This window comes from Lissotriton vulgaris, chromosome 6, assembly GCF_964263255.1.
Source record: "Lissotriton vulgaris chromosome 6, aLisVul1.2, whole genome shotgun sequence".
Taxonomy (NCBI): Eukaryota; Metazoa; Chordata; class Amphibia; order Caudata; family Salamandridae; genus Lissotriton; species Lissotriton vulgaris.
Window position 1 is genome coordinate 563,521,069 of NC_141694.1, and position 23,251 is coordinate 563,544,319.

The 23,251-nt window shown below is 47.6% G+C and overlaps 1 protein-coding gene across 1 annotated transcript in view; it reads right to left on the minus strand.

Annotated features, from left to right (window-relative positions):
• ME1 (malic enzyme 1) overlaps positions 1-23,251 on the minus strand; it is a 1,313,190-nt gene that overhangs the window by 3,687 nt on the left and 1,286,252 nt on the right. The window contains exon 13 of the mRNA XM_086926558.1: positions 16,947-17,045. Within this exon, the coding sequence (XP_086782684.1) occupies positions 16,947-17,045 (99 nt within the window). The remainder of the gene's footprint in view (positions 1-16,946; positions 17,046-23,251) is intronic.

A 23,251-nucleotide genomic window follows, 5' to 3' on the forward strand; every position in this document is an offset into this window, starting at 1 on the left:
AATTTGCTTGGTGTAATCGAAGACATCTGGACAGCCAGCCTCTCATGGTGCTACCAATTTTACCAAGGTGCTGTGCTCCAAGGGAAACATCCATTACAATGCAGTCATTACATCGCACTGCTTTTACAAAGTAACTTTTACAACACAACTGCCTTTACATCGCATGCCATTACAATGCATGACATTAAAAGGAATACCATTAAAATGCATGTCACTAAAACACATGCCATTACAACGCATACCATTACAACGCATGCCATTACAAGGCGTTATAAAGAAAGTAATTGAATTGTTTTAGTTTTAGGGTCGGTATGGGTTTTGGGGTGGATGGGAATAGTAATTTTTACCCCTACACTATCCAACACTTACCCTACTGTAGCACTCATTGGAGGGGGAATAGTAATGTTTACCCCTTTACTATCCAACACTTACCCTACTGTTGCCCTAAAATTATTATGTGTAGTAATGGTATGTGTTGTAATGGAATGCGTTGTAATGGTAGTTTTTAAAAATGCATAGTAATGGCATGCATTGTAAAAGCATGAGATGTAATGGTAGTTGCGATGTAAAAACTGCGTTGTGAAAGCATGCGTTGTAATTGTTTGCGTTGTAACGTCATATATTCGTGCTCCACTCCGGATGTTCTTGCACTCAGATGTCTTCTTTATCTTCTGGTGTGCCAGATGTCTGATCACACACTCCTCTCTTCTCTCTTTTTCTTTGAACTTCTTCTGCGGTGGCCTCATGCAGCGCGATTTCCTTTTCCTTGTTCTTTCTCTTTGCAACGCGGTCTGGTCCCATCTTATCTTAATTGTTTTCTCTGAACAGGCCTCTCCATGTGATGTGCACTTCACACGGGTCTCGCTGGCCATGTCCTACCCCTACGACAATGCATTCTCCTCGTCCAGTGACCAGGCTTGTCGTTGCGACCTTTTTCCTTTCACAACCTCTCCTAGACCTTCATACTTTGACTTCCGGACAATCTTGTCAGACCTCTCACTGGTAATCGCTTCTCTGACCTCTGGCAGATCATCTCTTCTCCGACCTCTGCCAGGTCTTCACTTCTCTGACCTCTGGTAGGTCACCTCTTTTCTGACCTCTGGCAGGTCACCTCCTCTTACCTCTTGACGGTCACCTACTCTGACCTCTGGCAGGTCATCTTCTCTGGCCTTGCGCAGGTCACCTCCGCTGACCTCTCACAGGTCATCTTCACTGACCTCTCGCAGGTCTTCTTCTCTTGAGGATGCACTCCGGGCACCTCAATACCACGTGACGTGGCTCTCGTCTTTGCAGCCTCCACTTGGGCTATCTTCCTAGGACTTGTCACCCCCTTTTGACTACCTTGGCCCTCTGCTTCGCAGGTGCTCACTCTCGGGCTCCAGCGTGGACAATCATCCTCTCTGTGTCTGTCTCCAGCGTGCTTTTGAAGGTGCGCCCTTTGTCCGTCACGTAAGGGTACTCCTACTTCTGGTGCCTTGCACATTAAAGTCCTCCAATTGTGGTGGTGTCCTTTCACCAGTGGGCGGACATGCAGGGCACTTTCTTCAGTCCTTCAGGGACTTGTTCCCTAAGGCTGTTACCCTGTACCACACCTGCACTCCGGGTGGCGTAACTTCTTGTGTCCTTAGTGCTGTGGTGACCAGCCATGCCCACTAGGCATTACTGCAAATCTCCTTCACAGACTGTGGCAGCCTTCCCGCTAAAAGTTCCATTCCGGGCTCACTCGCTTACTGAGGATGTAGACTTTCCTCCACACCTAGCATGACAGTTTTGGAGGGTCTGCCACTTCAGTTTAGGCAGTTGCACTTATCCCCATTAACTTTAAACCGCAGGAACTGTACCAGTGCTGATGTGCATTTCCCTTGCACTGTCCTTACAAACATTATTTTGTTTTTGTTTTGGACAGGCCGCAGTGCCTCCCACGACCTGTAGGTGATGCTGCCACCACTTCTCACACTCTTCCCCATGGCTGCAGTTTCTCCACATCTGCAGGCTGCGCTGAGTCGCCGGTGTGGGAAGTCTTCCAGATTTTGCTCCTTGTCGGGCCTCCCCTCTTCTGGACCGGGAGCGAGGCCCGCTGCTCCTAAAAATTACAGCAAAGGCACCCCCATGCTTCTTCTTCACCTGCCGCATCTGGCTTACTGGCCAAGTACTGGGTTCATCCAGGTCTGCCCCTGAATGCTGCCGGCCACAAACTCCCCTCTCCCGTTGGCAGGGTACCGTCTATGAAGGCTGCCCACCAAACACACACTGCGGGAGAGCTGCTGGGTAACAGCACCTCCTCCCGCTCTTAGGTAAGTCTTTCTTTTGAGAGGGGGGCCAGTCCTATTGTGCCACTTCTCACCCATTGCACAGCACCGCCACCGCCTGTTCCTTGTTGAGTTACTCGGTGGCACTTTCTTCTTCTCTGTCGGGCTGTGGCAGCTTCGAGTGTCCTCTAGGTGCACTGCCAATGCTTAACATTCCAGGCCATGACCTCTGCCGAGCCGGGCCTCTATTGTGGTCCCCCCCTCCCCGGGGGCACTCTTTCCACCCACATGTGCCGCGCGAGGGGTGCACACCAGGCCTCGGCATTGTCTTGGGGAGAGCAGCCACTCCGACTCCCAGCTTCTTCCATGTTTATTTCTGTGCACACTGTCTCTTTAATTGCTCTCTTCCTTGGCGTGCAGCCCTGTACTTATCTCCCTGCACTGCGGGGCTTCAGGGGCAACCTCAACTCTCGCTGCGGGCGGGCTCTTGTGATGGCCCGGCCTAGTACTTGTCACTGTCTCGGGCTCACCTCATATCCGCCGGTTGACTGAGCACTCCTCCTCGTGCCAAAAATCCTGCAGCAGGCGGCACCTCGGCAGTCTGGCACCACTCTTGCTCCCATTGGGGTCTCTGCAGGCCGTCGGCAGGGTCACTTCCACTGGCTCCCGCACTCACCACGTGGGGCTCTCTGCTGTAGGGTGGCATCACACACTTGTGGGCCCTTCAGATGTGGGGTGGGCTCTTGATCATCTCAGCCCTCGGAGTCCATGTGCCCCACTTGGCGCAGGTACTCCACTCCTTATCCCTTGGGGCGATGCCACAACTCTCTGCACCTCTTCCACCCTGCAGGCTCACCTCAAGCCTGCCGGGGCAGCTAGCACTTTGCCTGCTCGTCGACGGGTCATGACAGGCACCAAACAGGCAGTTTGTCCCTCAAGTAACACTGAGGGGCGCTGGGTGCACTGCCACAGGCTCACTTTCTGCTTCGGTGTTGGCAGGGGTGCCCTTGGTATGGACATTGCTTTCCCCCTTTGCCACTCACAAGGCGGCAGCACACCCGGGTCCAACCCACTTGTCGCCAATGTAATGTCGTGGGGTCCTAGGCCTCCATACAGTAGGAATAACGACACAGACAACTGGCCCAGGGCATGTGCACCCCCGGCCCCTTTATTATCAGGGTCACATGTCCTGTGATGCCTGTGTTAGATGGGTGTGGGGTGGGGTGTAAGCCAGCCCTCGGGAAGAAGCTGGCACAGCAAACACTAGACCAGTGACCAGCAGGTCACTACAGGTCTGATGCCTCAACATGGTCATTTTCAATGTACTCTATCCATGAGTGTGCTGTGTTCTTGTGTAGTCTGATGTTTGGATGTTTGTTATTTGTTTTTTCAACATATATTGAAAATGTACCCTTTCTTGCTACATACTTTGGTCCTCCCTAGCCACATATATTTACTCGGGTCATGTTTGCAGGTATTCACCAATGTAATAAATGGTGTTTCATACTCAATTTGAGCAATATTATGGAACAAAGAAGAAAAACAATTTAGGACGTACCTTAATTCTAAACTAGTTTAGGGAATTCATGTATGTGTAAACAAATCTATGATTTTCATACTATTCAGTGCATAGACATAGGGATTTGTCTGAACCTTGAAAACGTTGTGCACAGATTTAAGCTTTTCTACTAATATTTTACTATCGGAAACCATAAAAATATATGGCATTAATAAACCCTAAAATGTTGTCTTAAGTGTGACCCTGCCCTGACCCCAAATACATTTTTCTTAACCAAGCATTATTTTGCAAGTCTGCTTTCTACTTAACCCTGAAAAAAAAACTGAGAAATCACTGCAACTCTTGCTCAATGAAGCGTATGTAAGAAACACATTACTTATGTATTGGGTCATAACTATAGCACCTGTATCTTTCAATCAATCAATCAGTACTTATAAAGTGTGGCTAATCACCCGATAGGGTATCCAGGCACTTGCAGGTCTGGGAGGCTTATTTGAACAGCCAGGTTTTGAGGGCCATTTGGAATTCCGGAAGTGAGGTGATGGTCCAGAGGTGCATGGGGAGGCTGTTCCAGATCTTTGCTGTGATGTGGAAGGAGCAGCTTCCCCCACTTCTACTTCGGAACATGCGAGGAGCATGAGCAAGTGAAAGGGAAGCAGAGGGAGGTCTTCTTGATGATTGGTGGAAGTTCAGGCGGTGGTTAATGTAGGTGTGTCCTTGGTTGTGTAGAGCCTTGTGTACATGGGTCAGCCGCTTGTATTGGTATGTCTTTTGTATGGTGAGCCAGTGGAGTTGCCTGAGGTCAGGTGTGATGTTGGATCATTGGGGTGTGCAGTGAATCCTATGTAGAGGGCGTTGCCATAATCCAGTCCGCTGGTGATGAGGGCCTGTATCATGGTGCATCACATGTGTAGAGGTAGCCACTTAAAGATCTTACGTAGCATGCGCAGAGTAAGGAAGCAGGCGGAGGAGATGGCATTGTTCTGTGATTTCATGGTGAGCTTGTTGTCAATGACGATTTTGAGGTTTCTGGCATGGTCGGAGGGAGTGGGTGCGGGTCCTAGGCCTGATGGCCACCAGGAGTCATTTCATATGTTGTTGCTGTTGCTAAAGATCAGTACTTCTATCTAGTCTGTGTTCAGGTGCAGGCAGTTGTTCTTCATCCAGTTGACAATATTTGTCATGCATCTGTGGAAGTTGGTTCTGATGATGGGTGGGTCGTCAGTGAGTGAGAGGATGAGTTGGGTGTTGTTTATGTAGGAAATGATGTTGAGACCATGGGATCTGATGATCTTGGCCGTGGGGTCATATATGTGTTGAAGAGCGTGGGGCTGATGAATGAACCCTGGGAGACACCACTGGTGATCTCGTTGGGTTCAGAGGTGGAAGGTGGGAGGTGAAACTTCTGAGTTCTTCTGGTGAGGAAGGAGGTGATTCATCTGAGCCTGTCACCTTGGATGCCGATGTTGTGAAGTCTTTCAATCACATGTGGTAGGATAAGATGTCGAAGGCTGCTGAGAGGTCGAGGAGGATCAAAGCTGGTGTTTCTCCTCAGTCGAGGCGGGTTTGGTTGTCATTGGTGGTTGCGATCAGGTTGGATTTGCTGCTGTGATTGCTGCGGAAGCCAGACTGGGATGTGTTGAGTAGATTGTTCTGCTCCAGGTATGGCATGAGTTGATTGTTCATAAAAAGGCGGAAAGCGCTCTCGTTGAAATCAGACAAAAGTTCATTCAGTTCAAGAATTAATGTTTTCTTTATTTTGGTAATCTCTACCAGACACGACACACATCCAACGTGTTTTGTTCTCAGTTGGAACTTCGTCAGGGCTCTAGATGTATGAATACCTATTCAGTGTAGGCAAAATCGGTATACAGAGGAGACCCATTGGTGCTTCTACTTCTTTGTCTTTACATGTCCATGGATACATTTCCCTGAAAGCCCGATATTTATTGCTGAACCCTATTGCCAATGGTGTCCTTGTTACTTTTCTGGATCTAATTTCTTACGCTACACTGGTTTATACAGAGTTTGCGTCTCAGATTGTCTTTATATTAGCATACGGTGTTCTTTTAATTTTTTTTAACTGGATTAGGTGCCTACAGCGAATCGGTATACATACATCTAGAGCCCTGACGAACTTCCAACTGGGAACGAAACACGTTGGCTGTGTGACGTGTCTGGTAGAGATTACCAAAATAAAGAAAACAAGAATTCTTAAACTGAATGAACTTTTGTCTGATTTCAACGAGTGCACCTTCCGCTTTTCTATGAACATTTGGATCCAAATTGCAACTTGGGACGACAGGTGCGGGAAGTGTGTTGCACCATAATTATAACTATTGATGGTACTTGTGTATTTGGTTGTGCTAGACCTTGGTCGGTCGTTCTGTTCTTTATCTTTTTCATGGCATGAGTTGATTGTTGATGATCTTGTCTAGTACCTTCGCTGGGTATTAGAGCAGGGAGATTGGCCAGTAATTTTTGAGTTCGCTAGGGGTCGGCGGGGGCTTTTTGAGCAGTGGTCTGACTTCTGTGTATTTTCAGGCATCAGGAATATAGTGTTATAGTAATATAATGTTGATAGGTGTTAAGTAGGGTGGTGGACAGTGGGTTATGGTACCTGGCTTTCTTTTTGAGTCACCTTAAATGATGACCTTCTCAATTATTTAAAGTTTTTGCACACAATTTCCTGCACGTTTTGCAGATTTTGGCCCGGTGATGAGGATTAGGGAAGTAAATCCGTTTCTTTTGGGGATCTTCAACACAGAACCTCTTTTTCCCACAGGATTTTAAAGCTCTACAAAGGGCTTTCTTTTTGTCGGATTTCTTAATGCTGAAGTAGTGATTCTCACTGAAACAGTCAGAGATTGGAAAATCAATTACTAGAAGACTATTGGTCAGATTTACAATAACTGGCTCATCCCTGCATATCAGCAGGGATGCACCAGTTATTGCGCCTCACGGCTGCGCCTCCCTGGATGTGCCGCATTTACAATGCGGCGCACCATGGGGCAAAAATGGACGGATGCGTGACGCATCTGCTGCCGTAAAGGCGGCGCATTGCTGGAGTTGCGTCTCAAGCGCGACGCAGCTCCAGCAAGGCTTGGGGGTGCCCTATCCTGAAAATGCTGTGTCAATCCTTACACCTGCTTCAAGCAGGCGCAGGCTTTTGACGCAGCTTGGTGTTATATTCTGGTCTTCTCCTTCTCTGCTGCTCAGCCTGTGTGTGTGATGTCATTAGAATGTTCGTGTATGCATGGTTTGAATGTGTGGTCAGTTTGAGTGAGTGGGGCTGAGCAGCTGGATGCTGCTCCCGGTGGGGCCTTCCTTACTGCCAACTTATAATTAATAAACCAACTTAAGAATACCTACTATTATTGGATTTACTTATTTTAAAATATTCATTTAACATTGTAACAATGGCGACGAGGGAGAAAGAACTACGTGTGCAGGAACTACTTTTGGAACTTGAAACATGGAACTACAAAGATGATTGCAAATTAACTGTAACAAAAACTTTAAGAAGACTAACAACGCTTTTGATGCCCCACCGGTGTCATGTTACATCTGACAGCCTACGAAGACATCCTTTTTAAAGGTATGTTTCGAGCGTTGGACTTTGTGTGCCCTATTTGTTTTAAACTTGCTGATTTATTATCGAGGCCGTCGGTATTTCAGAGTTAGACCGAGCCTCAGTGTGAAACATTGCGTGGCTGGTATGCCTGGAAACGTTTCAGCAGTTTGTGTAAGGTGGCAACTTTAAACCTGTTGGAGAGATTGAAAGATTTATTGCTGTAATCAGGGGCCAACATCGAGCCCCGGAGTGCTGACCACTGGTTTAGTGAAAAGTTTGACCTTGCACTCTGTTGCCGTATGTAAGATAATGTATTTTGCTCACCGTCTTCTCCAACTATCGTTTGGTTCAGCTGAGGACCTGCTTCTTTGCCAGCTGTGTGTTGACTGATGACGCAAAAGAATGTCACCACGATATCGGTGATTCTGTGGAGTGCGTCGTCATCTATGAACACACTGCGCCTCTCTTCAGGTCAAGTCAGCGTCACGAAGGGGTAAGCATTGTTGACTGTCACGTCAGCGTCATGGAGCGTCGAGATTACGCATGACTGACTGAGTCTTTCCTTCATTGTGCTCCTGTCTCCTCAGTTTCATCGAATTGATTTTCCAAGCGTTCTTCATGTGAAAGGTACTGTTTTATTTGACATTTTGACCGAGATGCCACAGATCGCTCACCGGAGCTGTTTTCATCGGAAACTTCCAACATTACGTACTGCATTGTTCAATTCTGTTCCATTTGCGCCATCTAGTGTCTATTTTTCATCATAGCAAGACGACATGAAAATATTATCCATGTGATTTAGACACTCTGGATTGAATTCTGTGAATGTCATTTACCTGCCTTGCTGGAGAAGTGGAGCTGTTTAACGTGACAACGATGACTACTTTTATTGTTTTAGTTTCTTGTTTTGAATTATTTGCTAATCACATGTGTACTTGTGATGATATGTTTACGCTTGTTTACATGTTATGTTCAGAGAGTCTGATTTGATTTACTGTTACTACATGAACTGTTTATATGCTGAGATCTTTGTTTATGTGCTCCTTTACTGTCATTTTAATTGATTAATTTACGTTTACTGAATTTAGCTACTTATGTACTGAAATTTTTTTTTTCAGGTGCTCATTTGTTTTCTTTAAGTGATGATTTTTAGTGGTCATGTTTTACTATGCAAAGTCGTGGAAGTGCTAGATTTTTATTTTATGGTAATGAACCACATTTGTGCTCAATTTATTTGAGGAGTTCATTCTTTGTAGTATTGGCTTTAATTTGTTGAGCCATAGGAGTGCGTTATTTGAGTTGGGATGCTCAATTTAAATTATTTCTAGTGATTCTTAGTAGGAGCGTGTTATTCTGCTATATGTTTTGGAACTACTATTGGTAGGTGTTGAGATTTATTTTGCTGTATGTTTTTGATGAACCACTTTTTCTTAGTGCTCTATTCTAATAGAGGAGTTCACATTTTTACTGTGAGGAGTTGTGCAGGGGCTACATTTTTCTTCTATTGCATTGAACCACTTTTAGTGCTCAAAATGTTTTGAGGTGTTCAATCCTAGTGTGAATTTTCTTAAGATTAGTTTTTCAAGTTTGGATTTTTAGTGTGTATCTTTTGCGGAGCCACATAAGTGCTCATTGATTGAGGTGCTCCATCCGTTTCAGGTTAAATTATATGGGGCTGTATAGTCCTCAGTTTTGTTCATGCTCAGTTTCATACATGATTTATATTGTTGAACCACGTAAGTGCTCTATTCAGTTAGAGGTGTTCAGTTATACAGAGAGCCGCTGGGGAGTCATGTACCTCGTGCAGAATGTTGTAATTTGAGTACATTAACTTGGGGTGTCATGTGCCCCATGCACTAGGAGTTATGCGCCTTGTGCTGTGTGTTTTATTTTAAGTGTGTTTCGGGTAGCGTGTGGGGACTGCTGCGTCCTATTTTTGTTATTCTATTAGGACACCATTTTATCTAGTTTGGTTCCCTGTCTATTGCTTTTTGTGACAGTCTGGCAAACTGGCATGATTTGTGATATTTAGGGTTTTGGTTTGTGATGGGGGATGGTGGTTATGTGAGGTCTTATTTGTCAGATTGAATTGTTATGTGATGTCTTTGGCATTGGTTTTATGCGAGGTGATATTATGCCTTTTTTCATGTTTTGTGCAAGAATTCCTATAATATGCTATATTGCTATTTCATAATTTTTTATTTGTAGTCATTCATTTATTTGTTTTGACTACTTATTTGAAATCCTGACCTTGTCATCGTCAGGGCATACTGTAGTTATTTTCTCTTGTTTTCTTTTATTTTCTTTGTTTTAAAAGAGGGAGATGTGTTATATTCTGGTCTTCTCCTTCTCTGCTGCTCAGCCTGTGTGTGTGATGTCATTAGAATGTCCGTGTATGCATGGTTTGAATGTGTGTTCAGTTTGAGTGAGTGGGGCTGAGCAGCTGGATGCTGCTCCCGGTGGGGCCTTCCTTACTACCAACTTATAATTAATAAACCAACTTAAGAATACCTACCATTATTGGATTTACGGACTTTAAAATATTCATTTAACATTGTAACAATGGCGACGAGGGAGAAAGAACTATGTGTGCAGGAACTACTTTTGGAACTTGAAACATGGAACTACAAAGATGATTGCAAATTAACTGTAACAAAAACTTTAAGAAGACTAACAACGCTTTTGATGCCCCACCAGTGTCATGTTACATCTGACAGCCTACTGAAGACATCCTTTTTAAAGGTATGTTTCGAGCGTTGGACTTTGTGTGCCCTATTTGTTTTAAACTTGCTGATTTATTATCGAGGCCGTCGGTATTTCAGAGTTAGACCGAGCCTCAGTGTGAAACATTGCGTGGCTGGTATGCCTGGAAACCTTTCAGCAGTTTGTGTGAGGTGGCAACTTTAAACATGTTGGAGAGATTGAAAAATGTATTGCTGTAATCGGGGGCCAACATCGAGCCCTGGAGTGCTGACCACTGGTTTAGTGAAAAGTTTGACCTTGCACTCTGTTGCCGTATGTAAGATAATGGATTTTGCTCACCGTCTTCTCCAACTGTCGTTTGGTTCAGCTGAGGACCTGCTTCTTTGCCAGCTGTGTACCTACTATTATTGGTGTGAGAAGTTGGCCTGGTATATAATGCTCACTAATTCTAGTGATCACTTTGTACCATGCCAAGCAACCCTTATGATGATTGGTTGTAAGTCAACCTTATAGACCAGTTATCCTAGTGGTAACGTGGACAAAGCAGTCTTAGGCTAAACTCTGAAAGGCATGTGAAGCCAGCTGTATTACCATACACAACCCCCTTGAATACCAAATGAAAGGACACCACACAGATATATATTGAAAATATATATTGATTTATTAACTAAAAGTATCCCCTGGACTCTTTATGAGCACAGAAGCACAAGCGTTAAATCACAAGACAGTTTAAAATACACAAAAGTTGCACAATATGGATAAGCCCTAGGGGCCACCTAAACCATATACTAAGAAAGTGGTATAAGAGATACCAATCGGAAAGGAAACAGGCCTAGGGCCTTGGGAATCGCTGGAGCTATTCGAGACTAGCAGTGACTAAGTCGGGAAAGGCCCGCGGGACTCGGGTGCAGTGTTTAAAGTGCACGCACTCACCAATGTAAAGTCTATGGTGTGTAAAAAGTACAAAGTTAGTTAGTTCGGAACCTTCCGAGTGACCTAGAACGCTGAAACTTAAGACACAGGCCCTTGAGATGTGTACCAGTGTAGGAACACCGGCGGAGCTGAGTTACCTCACCCACAGGAAGCGGGTGCACAGGGTCGAAGTAGTGTCGGGTTTCGTCACGCTGGTCGATGGTGCTTGGAGCTGAAGATGCTGCAGGCGGCTCGATGTGAAGAGTTCCGGTGGATCCATGGGTGGATCTGAAGATGTGAAGACCTGAAAGCAGAGGGGACAATGTTCAAAGTCACTAGCCAGTGACTACCGTGGAACCAGATTGGAACCAGGCGATGTCGGGTGCAAACAGGCGTTGAGGTGTAGCTTCTCTCTGCAGCCACGTGGACACCGGGGGTCGAGGACGTCCAGGAGTCGGTCACGAGCTGTCCCACGCAGGCTTCTCGCTGTTGGCTGTGTTGACGACCTGATCGGAGCAAACAGGCCTTGGCTAATGCAAGCCACGCAGGAATCAAAAGATGCTTAACGCTCGGACCAGCAAGGTCAGAGCAGGTGCTCCTTTCTGCAGGAGCTAGGGCAAGTCTGGAGCAACCAGATCCGCAGTGTAGTTTGTCGGTTTTGTCGCCAAGATGGCCGCTGACCACGTGGCTAGCGATGGCGTGTCGAGTGGCACAATGCAAAAGGGCCCCACGCAGATCGTGGAGATACTGGGGGGCTGATCTACGGTGCAAGGGCTGCTCGGTGGTGGGGGTTCTCAGTCTCCAAAGCACAACGTCGAGGATGCCTCGGTTGCTGCGCAGTCAGCTTTTCGAGTGTCTTCCAAGAGGTCCGGTCCCACTTCACTCGGTGCCTCCACGAGTCCCTTCTTTGCAGGGACTGTGGATCGGGCTGTGAGAGGTCTAGGAGTCTGGGTCTTGTCAGGCTCTGGGCTCGGGCTCCGGCGGGAGGCGGCGGCAAAGCAGACATCGAGTTGCTGGTTGGTGCCTGTGTTCACAGGGTGGCCACTCCTAGGCCACAAGGGAGATTCTCTTCAGTCTTCTGTGCAGCAGAATGTCGAAGTCCAGTCGTCTTCTTGGTGTAAAGTTGATTCAGGATGATCTGCTGTGCAATGGCACTGCTCCCACTCTTATTCCCAATCTGAGGGGTGGATCACCTACTAGGTCCCTCCTCTGGGAGGAACCAGGAAGGGGGGCGGTTACACCCCCTTTCCTTTGTCCAGCTCCTCGCCAGGCCTGGGTCCGGAAAGTCCCAGGACCGGTTTGGACTGGCTTATGCACGGGGACACCTTGTGTGCCCCGGGCATGTCTCAATCTATTCAGCCCTGTCCTACCCAATACACAAAACCCTGTCTGGGATGGTGCTCGCACCTCCCAAGGCAGGAAACCCTTTGTCCAGGCCTCCCTCGCTGGAAGGACTCCCAGCAGCAGGAGGTCAGACTTGTGTCTGTGGTGGCAGCATCCATTTTGTGATGCTGAGGCTCTGGTTAACTTTAACCGGGGTTAAGGCTACACACATGTCGTGTCCCTCTAGAAGGGTGGAATGCTATCCCCGTCGACAGAACTGTCAAGGGGATAGTATTCCAATTCGTATGACACCTTACTCGACATGTTTTGATAAAGCCAAACCAAAGATAGCATATAACCGCGAGGATTATAATGCACTTAAGAGTATATGGTATGGCAATATCCCGGAACAGCTTAGGGAGTGGTTCCCGACAGCTGCAGACAGGCTCAGCTCATGCTAGAGCACCATCTCACATATTTCCACGTACTCTGCCTCCAGGATTGATGAGGCCTTCCATAGGAGTGGCTGATAGGAACATATGTGTCCAGTTTAAGGGTAGATATAGGGATACTATATCTAAGCAAGAGGTGATTACACCAACTTACCCCAGCTGAGTGATCAGCCAGTTGTGTCAAATATGGAGGCCAGGCCAGCAGTGGCACAATACATGCTGCAGCCCCTGGTAGGCCTTGGATGCACCTATGCCCTGGGTACCTAGGGTTCACTGTTACAGGGGCCAATAAGGCGAACCAGTTCCAATTCGTAATGCACCTAGGGTGCATGGAGTCCATTTTAAGGAGAGAGCAATTAGCCTGGGGCCCTGAATGGCAGGATCCCAGGCCAACTAAGTCAAAAACCAGCTAAACATCAGGCAAAAAGTTTGGGGGTAACCATAGTCGGAGCAAGGGGCTTTTAAATCTGCCCCTATGAGGTATGATTGCCGCTTGGGGGGAGTGGCAAACAGGGTGCTGTAAGCTGACTGGCTGAAGTATAAGTATTTCTCCTTTATATTGTTTGGTTAGTTAGTGGCAATGTATACAGGCCTTTATTAAGGCATAATGCTATTTTAAGATTACCCTAGAGACTTCTAGCTTGACTATGGGAATAATTTGAGCATGTGAATCTATGAAACATCCAATGCTGGAGTGCTAACTGATAAACTGATAAACAAAAATGCAAAGGCACGAAAATAACATACTTTATACACCCCTAAAATCTTACAGTGAAATATATTGGCCTAAGGCAATATAATCTGAGTATGACAGTCATACAGTTTGCAGTTTTGGGCAACGTTGAAGCAGGTGCCGCAAGTAATGGGGTTGTCTCTCATTCTGCTCAGGTGATTGTTAGTGAATTTGTTGGGGAAGCCTGTGATCCTTTGAGAAAGGAGAAAGGAAGTGTTAGACCTGTCATCCTTAGGGTGGTCTTCCTCCAAACATTTTTCCTGCTTACCTCCTCTTTCTGCTGTATCTTTTTGCTGACCTTAGGACTCTGAGAACTTTACCACTTCTGACCAGTACTAAAACGCATGTACATCTCCCCTAAACCTGGTAACATAGGTGTATACTCCCAGGGTCCTTAAATTAAATGCTACTGGTGAGCCTGCAGTACTGATTGTGCCTTTCAAACCTGTCTCAGGCCTGCCAGGCTTGCCACTGCAAGGCCTGTGTGTGCAGATAAATTCCACTTGCCAAGCTTGAAACCTCAGTTCTAATTGGGAGCAAAATTGAGTAATGCTACTTTATAACCAGGCCCAGCTGTACCACAGGAAAGTTGATGCTGACTAACACCCACATGAGAAGCATCCAGGCAGCATCGAAAGTCATGCTGTAGAGTGGAAGCAACTATTCACCAGCCACTATTTTCCGTTGCTCCAGCATGCATGTACAAAATGTTCCCCCAAATGCCTTTTTATTATGACTGAAGTGGTGTGCCTTTGTGTCTGGATTCGAAGTGCTCCATCAATTTGTGTGTGGCACTATTTCTGCATGATTAAACCATGTGGTACTAACATTAACCGTCCTTTGCGTAACTTTGCAATCATTCACTTTTTCACTACTTTTGCATTAGAGACAGCTTTTTATGCGTACCCTATAGGAAATTCCTAGCCCAATATTTAGTAATTCTGGATGTCAACCTGAGCTTGCTGTTCTGCTGTACTTCCTACTCTCATTGAGACTTCAATGCAACGGTTATTTTCTCTCATGCATGTTTTTCGTCCTTTAAAGTCTTGGGGTCATATGTACAAGCCCCTATCGCAACGGGAACTTCACTTTTTGTGACGTTCCGTGGAGATAGAGACCTTGACTTATGACCAAGGCAGCGTTAAGCCACTTATCGTGGCTTAACGCTGACTTGTACATAAGGCATCCTTTCACGCTATGTTTAGCGTGAAAGGAGCATGCAGTGGGTGTTGTGGTTGGCGTTCCACTGCAACACCGATTGTATTTGATGCTGCCCAATATGTACAAGGGTGGCATACACAGGAGGCAGTGCCAACATTAAAACCAGGAAAATCCTGGTCTTAAGTTGGCGAAATGAGGAGAAATGCATTATTTCTCCTCGTTTTTGCTTTTTCCATGGTTTATTTATGTATAGAAAGGTGTCCCTTCCAGTACATAAACAAACCATTTAAAAAAATACAATTTTGTAACTTTCATGTGTGATGCATGAAGCAGCACACATGAAAGTTACAAAATGGCATTTTAGGATTGTTTATGTGCAGGAAGGGACACCTTCCTACATATAACCAATCCTCCCCTGAACACAGACACCCTTGCACTCTGGTGCACGGGTGCCTGCGTTGGGGCTAAGTGTTAAACTTAGCACCGTTGCAGGGGAAACGCAAGGCTGCACCACATTCTTGTAAATATAGTGGAGCCTTGCATTTCCAAAGTGGTGGAGCTTGTCGTTAAGTCCAGGAGGCTAACGACAACCTCCGCCACTTCCTTATACATATCCCCCATGGTTTCTTAACTTTCAGCTTCAGCCGCATCACTTGAGTACCCCAGCCTCACTTATCCATCCTGCTTTTATTAAATAGCCTCAAACTTTATAATCTTTCTTCTAAAACTACCATACAAACAAATATGCCACTTTTTATACGAGCCTTGTTGAAAAAATACCCATCTTTGAAAATGTTATTTACAGTTAATTAGGAGTTGAGTATCGTTGGACTTTGATATTGCCCTTTATTTGCATCAAACTCATCAGTGGTCAAACGGCACCTAGGGCATTACCCTAGCTATCACGGAGAGTAGTCCAGTAATAGTACCAGGCTACAAGACATTTCATCCATTTCACACCATTAGAAAGATCTCCATAAACGAACAGGTGGCGTAATACTGCACAGCGTCTATTCCATTCTAAAAAGGTCTCTGCTGTCTCCGGCTACTTTTTACTGCCAAGGGTTTTGCTGTAATTACAGAAACCTTGAAACATATTTACAGGCCCCTATTGCCACCTGAGCCTCACTTTTTTTAGACGCTCCGGTGGCGTAGTGCCATTTTTCATATTTACAAGGTGGCGCTCAGCCCCTTTACATAGCTTAACGCCACATTGTGAATATGCCCCTTTCTGCCGCAGTCCTCTGCAGCACAGGGGCATGCAATGGGTGTTGCTGTGGGTGTTCCACCACAACACCCATTGCTTTTTGACGCTGCCCCAGATTTACAAGGCTGAGGCAGCGCCAAAAACGAACGTCATGGTATACCAATCGTTAGAATGGTGATACAAGGAGAAATTATTAATTTCTCATTGTTTTATGCTCTTTCCATGTGTGCTGCATTCCGCAGCACAAATAGAAAGAGCAAATCACAGTTATTGATTGTTTATGTGCCGGAAGGTGTCCCTTCCTGCACATAAGCAAACATCCCTGCAGCGCAGCACCCTTTTGACATAGTGGCTGGGTGCCGGCGCTGTCGCCAGGCAGCTTTTTTTTTTTTTTTTTTTTAGCAGAAACACAGGGCTGCACTGTACTCTTGTGAATACAGCGCCTCCCTGCATATTCAAAATGTTGGAGCGCAGTACTGCCAAATTTGGTGCAACTCCGCCTGCTGACATTTTTGTAAATATGCCCCCTTGTTTTTGCTAGTCACTTAAATATGTGAAATCGGCTCTTGAGAATTGCAATTCCTGGAAAGTTCTTTATTGGGTCGTGAGGTGTGTTTATTGTTCAATAGTCAGTAGAAGAATTATGTTCAGAATGGGCCTCATTAAAACGTTGCTATGTGCGTCAAAAACATTCTTAGAAAAGAAAAATGCTTCCTTCTTAATGACAATGATTTGGAACTAGGGTATTGTGCTACATACAACTCAGCCATATTACATGTAAAACGTACTGTATTTTTTTTCTCAAGTCCTCGGGGTTTTGAACTTGACATATTAATCTTCGTGTGGAAGATACTTAAAAAACATTCGAATATAAAGCCAAATTCAACATATCCAGAGATACTTAACTACTCTTTAGAGGAAGAAAATATGTATTACCAATCAAAATGTTCTGTAGGGGAAGTATTATCACATGTAAGTCATGTCTGTCTTTCTGGGCTCTGGGATGTGTCTGAGTTCAAATAATATAGCCAAAAATATATCTCTTCCTAAAATAACGTTTTGGGAACATTTAAAATGAATTAATACTTAAACTCGCTAGAACCATGATAGTACCTTTACAGCCAGCTTCAGTGAGACCTCCCGAATGTCTTTTAAGGGTGGATACAGACGTCCTTCCTCCAAATTCTTATCCGTAACTTGCTGTGCTAGAAGCTAAGCACAAGAAAGACACTTTTCTGATGAGACTGCATATTGTTTTAGGACATCAAGTCAAACATTCGATAGTCACTCTAGATCATCAAATACGCTTAATTCGATTTAACAAGCAAATCATAAAAGCACAAAGTCGAAATATTGATTGAAAGTACATTCTTCAGCTAATATTACATCATTAGACTAAGACATATAAATATAATACTATCAAATATAAATTCTTTAAAAGGATAAATACTAGGGGCCTTATTTATGAAGGACTTGCGCCGCCGGTGCGTCACTTTTTCCCATGTTAAAAGTGACGCACCGGCTGCGCAAGTCCTTCATAAATAAGGCCCTAGATACTTGGGGTATGCCTCCTAAAAACGAGTTTATCCATACCGCTTTCTAATTACCAGCACCCCTGTTATATAATTTAAGATGGCAGAACAGACATCAATAGAATCCAATGCATACAGATAGCTAAAACCTTCTCTATAAGAGCAAGGGCAGTGTGCTCTCATCAATGGCAGCAAAAATGTTGCTCTTGGGATTTTATAAATTGCACGAAACAGAATAAAGTGTAAAGTAGTTTTTTAGCCGTATTATTACTAGGCATGGCATAAGATTATAAGACCAGCTCCACTGATGCAGGAATGCTACCAGACAGTGTACTGTGGCCAAGCGAAACCTAGTAACGTAACCTAACATTTACAAAGATCATCACTCTCTGCTGACTCAGCAACTGCAGATGTTGAGAGCTTGCCCGTGCAAGGTAAGCTGATCTAATAATGAGCTTTGCTTGAGGGGGTATTATATCAGGCCTATCAAAGAAATCAATTAAGCCTACTTCATTGAACGCACGTTTTCTGTGGCTAAGCCAAGGATTCTTCTCATCATTTACCATAGTAAAACAATCTCTAATAACAGATCTTGTGAATTCTAGTTCAGCTGAAAGCAAAACATTTGCCCATAACAACAAGGGGTCAAGGCCAATGCGGTCCTCAATATATTCTAAACCGAACTCAGAATGGACAAAAGTGACAGATGCACTTTTAGATACCTTCAAAAGCCTTTTTTAAAAAAAACATATTTTATTATCAGATTGCGCATATACAGGGCTCTGTAACCCAGAGACAACTGCAGCATTACTGTACAAAAACAGGAAATGCAATCAGCTTTTCAACATTATGGCGTAGATACATATCCACGGATAACATTCAATGCACAAACCCCCCCCCTACTCCTCCCCACCCCCCCCCCCCCCCAAGTCGCACGATGTCCAACTGGTTCAACTCACACTTCGTATACACAGAACCATGAAATATACACACAGGCACCCCACCCCAACCCCGCACTACGCCAGCACCAGCCCATGAAAGCCTAAACTTGTTCCACCGAAGGGTCCTCCAAGGCAACCGGGGTTCCAGCCACAGTCACCTGAAGTCCGCCCATCGTTTCCATATTTTGTAGTGTTTACGCGGACAACCCCTGGCAACAAAGATTGGCTGTTCCAGCCCCATACAAAAGTCCAGTCCGTTCTTTCATGCCGCCACCCAGGGGGCCCGCGTAGCCTTCCACGCCCTAGCTATGTCCCATTTTGCCAGAGTAAGACCCAATTGCATAAGATTTCCTTTGTAAACATTGCCCGCAATCGCCTCCATTAAGTGCAACAAGGCGAACTGTGGTGTGCGCGGGGGTTCCCACCCCAGAACCTCAGACAGGCAAGTAAACACCCCCCTCCAAAATCAGTCAAGCGACAAACACTGCCAAACAGTATGCAAAAACGTGCCCTCCTCCCTTCCACACTGAAGGCACTCCGGGGAGGCGATGAATCCCACCCTCCACAAGCGGGTTTGGTGAAGTATACCCTGTGAAGGTATTTAAATTGAATGAGGCGGAGACGCATCGCAATGGCCGCCCCTCGCCGGGCGGCCAGAGCCTCTCTCCAATCTCCTCCTCTAGAGCACCCATGTCTTGTTCCGAATCCCCCCGAAGTTTCAGAAGTGTGGGCGAGCAGCGTATAACTAAGGACTGATAGATCCGGGAGATCTTCTTGGTTTCCAGATCACCCATGAAGACCTTTGCCTCCAACGGGCTAAAGTCGGGGAGGTCCTCCAGATCCCTCAGACTGGGGGTCAGCGCATAGCGGAGCTGAAGGTATTGATAAAACTAAGACCGGGGCATACAGAATTCCTCCCTCAGATCCCGAAAGGACTTAAGTGTAGTATCGGACATGCCATCCCCCAGTGTCGAGATACCTATGGCATCCCAGCCCCTAAAGCCCAAAAGAGCCGCCAGTCTGGGCAGACGCCCGTTGTGCTACAAGGTAGTCTCTCGGGTCAATGTGTTCCACCATCCCATGGTCAATGTGTTCCACCATCCCATACGCTTTAACGCCTGCCTCCAAATTTGAAATACCACCCGCGTGACCGACGGCAGCACGCTCTGCAAAGGCGCCGAATACAGGAGAGTATGAACCGTGTGCTGGCTTATGAGTCGATGCTCCAACGCATAAGCCGGGTCCTCCCTTCTACCATACCACCATTCATTAAAGACTACAAGATGTGACGCCTGGTAGTATGAAAGTATATCCAATGTTGCGAGCCCTCCATAGTATGTGGACAGAAAGCAGGTGCGTAACCCCACCCGAACTGCTCCCCCGGCCCACAGGAATTGTCCAAGCACAGAGTTCACCAATCGGAACCACCTGGGTGAGATCGAATATGGATGGTTCTGCAACTGATACAACAGCCAAGGCAGTGCTACCATTTTAAAGATTGCCGATCTGCCGTATATTGTTAACGGCATACATGACCAGAGTTTGTTGTCGGCGCGGACTCGTTCCCACACTGGCACCACGTTATGCTCCCAGGAGAGAGTGGGCACCTCTGAGAGGAACACCCCTAGATATTTAAGGCCCCCCACTGCCACCTGAATTGTTGATATCCATTCGCCCACCCCGCCCCGCCACCCAGAACCCACAGCGTTAACTTGCGGTGGTTCATATAGAGCCCTGACTTTTCCCCAAAAATCTGCATTATCTCAAAAAGCTGCGGTCCTGATCTGTCAAGGGCTGTGAGGAAGAAGAGGACATCATCCGCGTACAACGCGAGTCTGTCTGACAGCCCCGTTGCCCACTCGAACCCCTTGAACTGTGCGTCGATGCTCACCCACGCTGCCAGCAGCTCCATAGCCAAGGCAAATAAGTAGGGTGACAGGGGGAACCCCTGTTGGGTGCCACGCCCAATATAGAATCTGGAAGAAACCGCTCCCGCCACCCGCACGGAGGCCGTCAGATCCGTATAGAGGAGCATCAAGTAGGACATAAAGCGTGGCCCAAGGTTAAGCCTATGTAGCAGCGCGAAAAGTTACACCCAACTCAGGGAATCAAATGCCCTATCCATGTCCGCTAAAAGGAGGGCCGGGCTCCCCGGTTTGCAGAATCGCCGCCATCGCCACATGTGCCCGCCGTATATTGTGCCTGGTGGCCCTCCGGGGTATAAACCCGGCCTGGTCCGGATGTACAAGTGTCGAGATGTGCGGCAGCAGGCGATTAGCCAATGCCTTTGCCAGGACTTTGGCTTCCACATTCAGGAGCGAAATAGGGTGATAGGATGCATGGTGCTCCGGGGGTCGCCCAGGCTTGCGGAACACCACCACTTCCGCATGCCTCCAGTCCGGGGGGAGCTGGCCCACCTCCCTAGCCTACCCCAGGGACGACCGGTAGAACAGAGCCAGCTGGACATTGTATTGTTTAAAATTTTCACTTGGAAACCCATTAGGTCCAGGAGCCTTCCCAGAGTTGAGCTCCCCCAGTGCCGCACCCAGCTCCTCCTATGTCAAAGTGAGCTTCAGCCGATCCCGAACTTCGTCTGACACCGCTTTGGGCGGCAAGTTCGCTATAAATGTATGTATTGTAGATTCCGGCAAGCACTCCTGAGGTGTGCATAGACCTGCATAGTATGAGGCAAAGCTCTCCGCTATCACTGCAGGGTCCGTTACAGGTGCCCCGGCCTCATCCAGAGCCCCCGGAAGGACCTGGGAGTGGAAGGCGCCCTGACAGAGCCCATGTAACATCTTGCTGGACTTGTCCCCCCATTGGCATACCCTGCTCCACGTCTCCAGCCAGACCTGTCGAGCCTCATCCAGTAGTAGAGCAGCACAAGACTGTTGCGCCAGTAGCAGTTGGGGCACCGCCTGCTCGTCCCCGGTCTCCCGGCTTTGGCGCTCCAGCCTCTCAACCTCTGCCTCCGCCCACACCAGTTCCTCTGTACGCTTCCGACGAGCCTCCACGCACCAGGCAATGTCCACCCCCTCAGCGTAGGCTTCAGCGCCTCCCACAATACCCCAGCACTATCAATTGACCCCTCAGTTGTGTGAAGGTAGTGGGCGATCCCCTCCCGCATATGTTTGCCATACTCCTCCTTCTGCAGGTGCCACACCGAAAGGCGCCAACGAAATGGCTGTCGCCACATTCCCACTTGAAGCTTAACAGACACCGGGAAGTGGTCCAAAAGACCAAGAGGAAGAATCTCAGCTGATGGCACCCTCGCAGCCATTCCTCTGGGTACAAAGATGTCATCTATCCTGGAGAAGGACTTGTGTACTGCCGAGAGATAGGTGTATTCCCGTCCGTCTCTATGTAGGTACCGCCATGTATCCACCCAGTCAAGCCTTGTCACCAGGTTGCTCAGGAGCAGGGCCATCTCGGGAGGAAGTTCAACAGGACGTGGAACGCCATCTGGATCGAGATCTTCTGCCACCCCTTCGTTGCTGGCCACGAGGACCTCGCGACGCCACCTCACCTGACGAGGATTACGACTCCCTCCCCGGCGGCGTGTGCACACTTATGCGGACCGTTTCATCTGTCCACTGTAACACCTCCTCCAGAGTGTCAAAAAAATGGGTGCGAGAGCGGTACACCACCCGCAGGCGGGCCGGAAACAGGAGTGCGTATGGGAGTTTAAAATCTCAGAGCCATGCCTTCACGGCCATGAATGATTGATGTTGCTGCTGTACCTGTCTCGTATAGTCCGGAAATATCATTATGCAGGCGTGTCGTATAGCAATGGTTCTTTGGCCCGGGCCTGTTTCAGGATAGCATCCCGATCTAGATAGTTCAGTAGTTTTGCGATCACCCGCCGCGGGCGAGCCCCCACCAGCGACTTTTGGATGAGCACTCTATGGGCCCGTTCCACCACAAAACACTTGGACATGGCCTCCGGAGGGAGCCAGCTCTCAAGCCACTGCGTGAGAAATCGTTCCATGTTGCCTTGTTCACATCCCTCTGGAAAGCCCACAAAGCGCAGATTGTTTCTCCGGGCTTGTCCTTCAGCGTCCTCAGGCCTAAGAGCCAGCCCCTTCTGTATTTTCTCCATGTTAGCCACCTTCTGCTTAAGGGCCAGTACATCATCTTCCACGCCCGAAATGCTGGTGTCTGCTTCGGTGATACAAGACACCGCATTCCACAGGTCCTGACGCAACAACACCACATCAGAGCCCACAGCCCCAATCTTGGCATCCAGCATGTCCCGGGATTGAGTGATGGCCACCATCGGGCCGCATTGTCCGGGCCTGCATCCTGTTGACCTCCCGTGGCCCGACTGCTGCCCCGGGGCCTGTGAATTTATCGATGGACCCGTGCCTGGCCGAGCCGCCACTGCCCTTGTCGCTCGTCATCTCTGCCAGTCGCCGACACTCTGTAGGCTAGGCACCTGCAGGCGGAGTCCACACTGACCGGACTGCACCGCGTCACTGGCCAAGGGCTGCCACTGGGCCTGGGCCACTCCAAGGACCCACTACTAGCAAGAGTCTAGGCAGATCGTCAGGGCCCAATCGTTCCACCAACCCGAGGCAAGAGCGCCGGCATAGGCCCACTCGTCCCACCTGCGGCCCGACCACGCCGCGGAAATTCCCCCACAGGTGTCGAGAAGGGGGATGGGGGGATGCCTTCCTACAGTCCGTAGGCCGCGCGCTCCTCTTCCACTTAAGCCCCGCACTTGAGGTACCTGCCTCCCATGATGGATACCCTCATGTACAGCCGTGTGTCCCAGCACCAGCAGCCCACAGCCTTCTAGCTTCCACCTTCAGGCCCTCCCGGGGTGCGACAGGGGCGCAGCGCACCGCCGACTCCTCTGGAACGCCCCCACACTGCCTCCACCAACAGTGGCCCCTGGGGGGCAAAAGAGGGGGCAAGCAGAGTGTCTCGTGCAGGAAACCCCCCA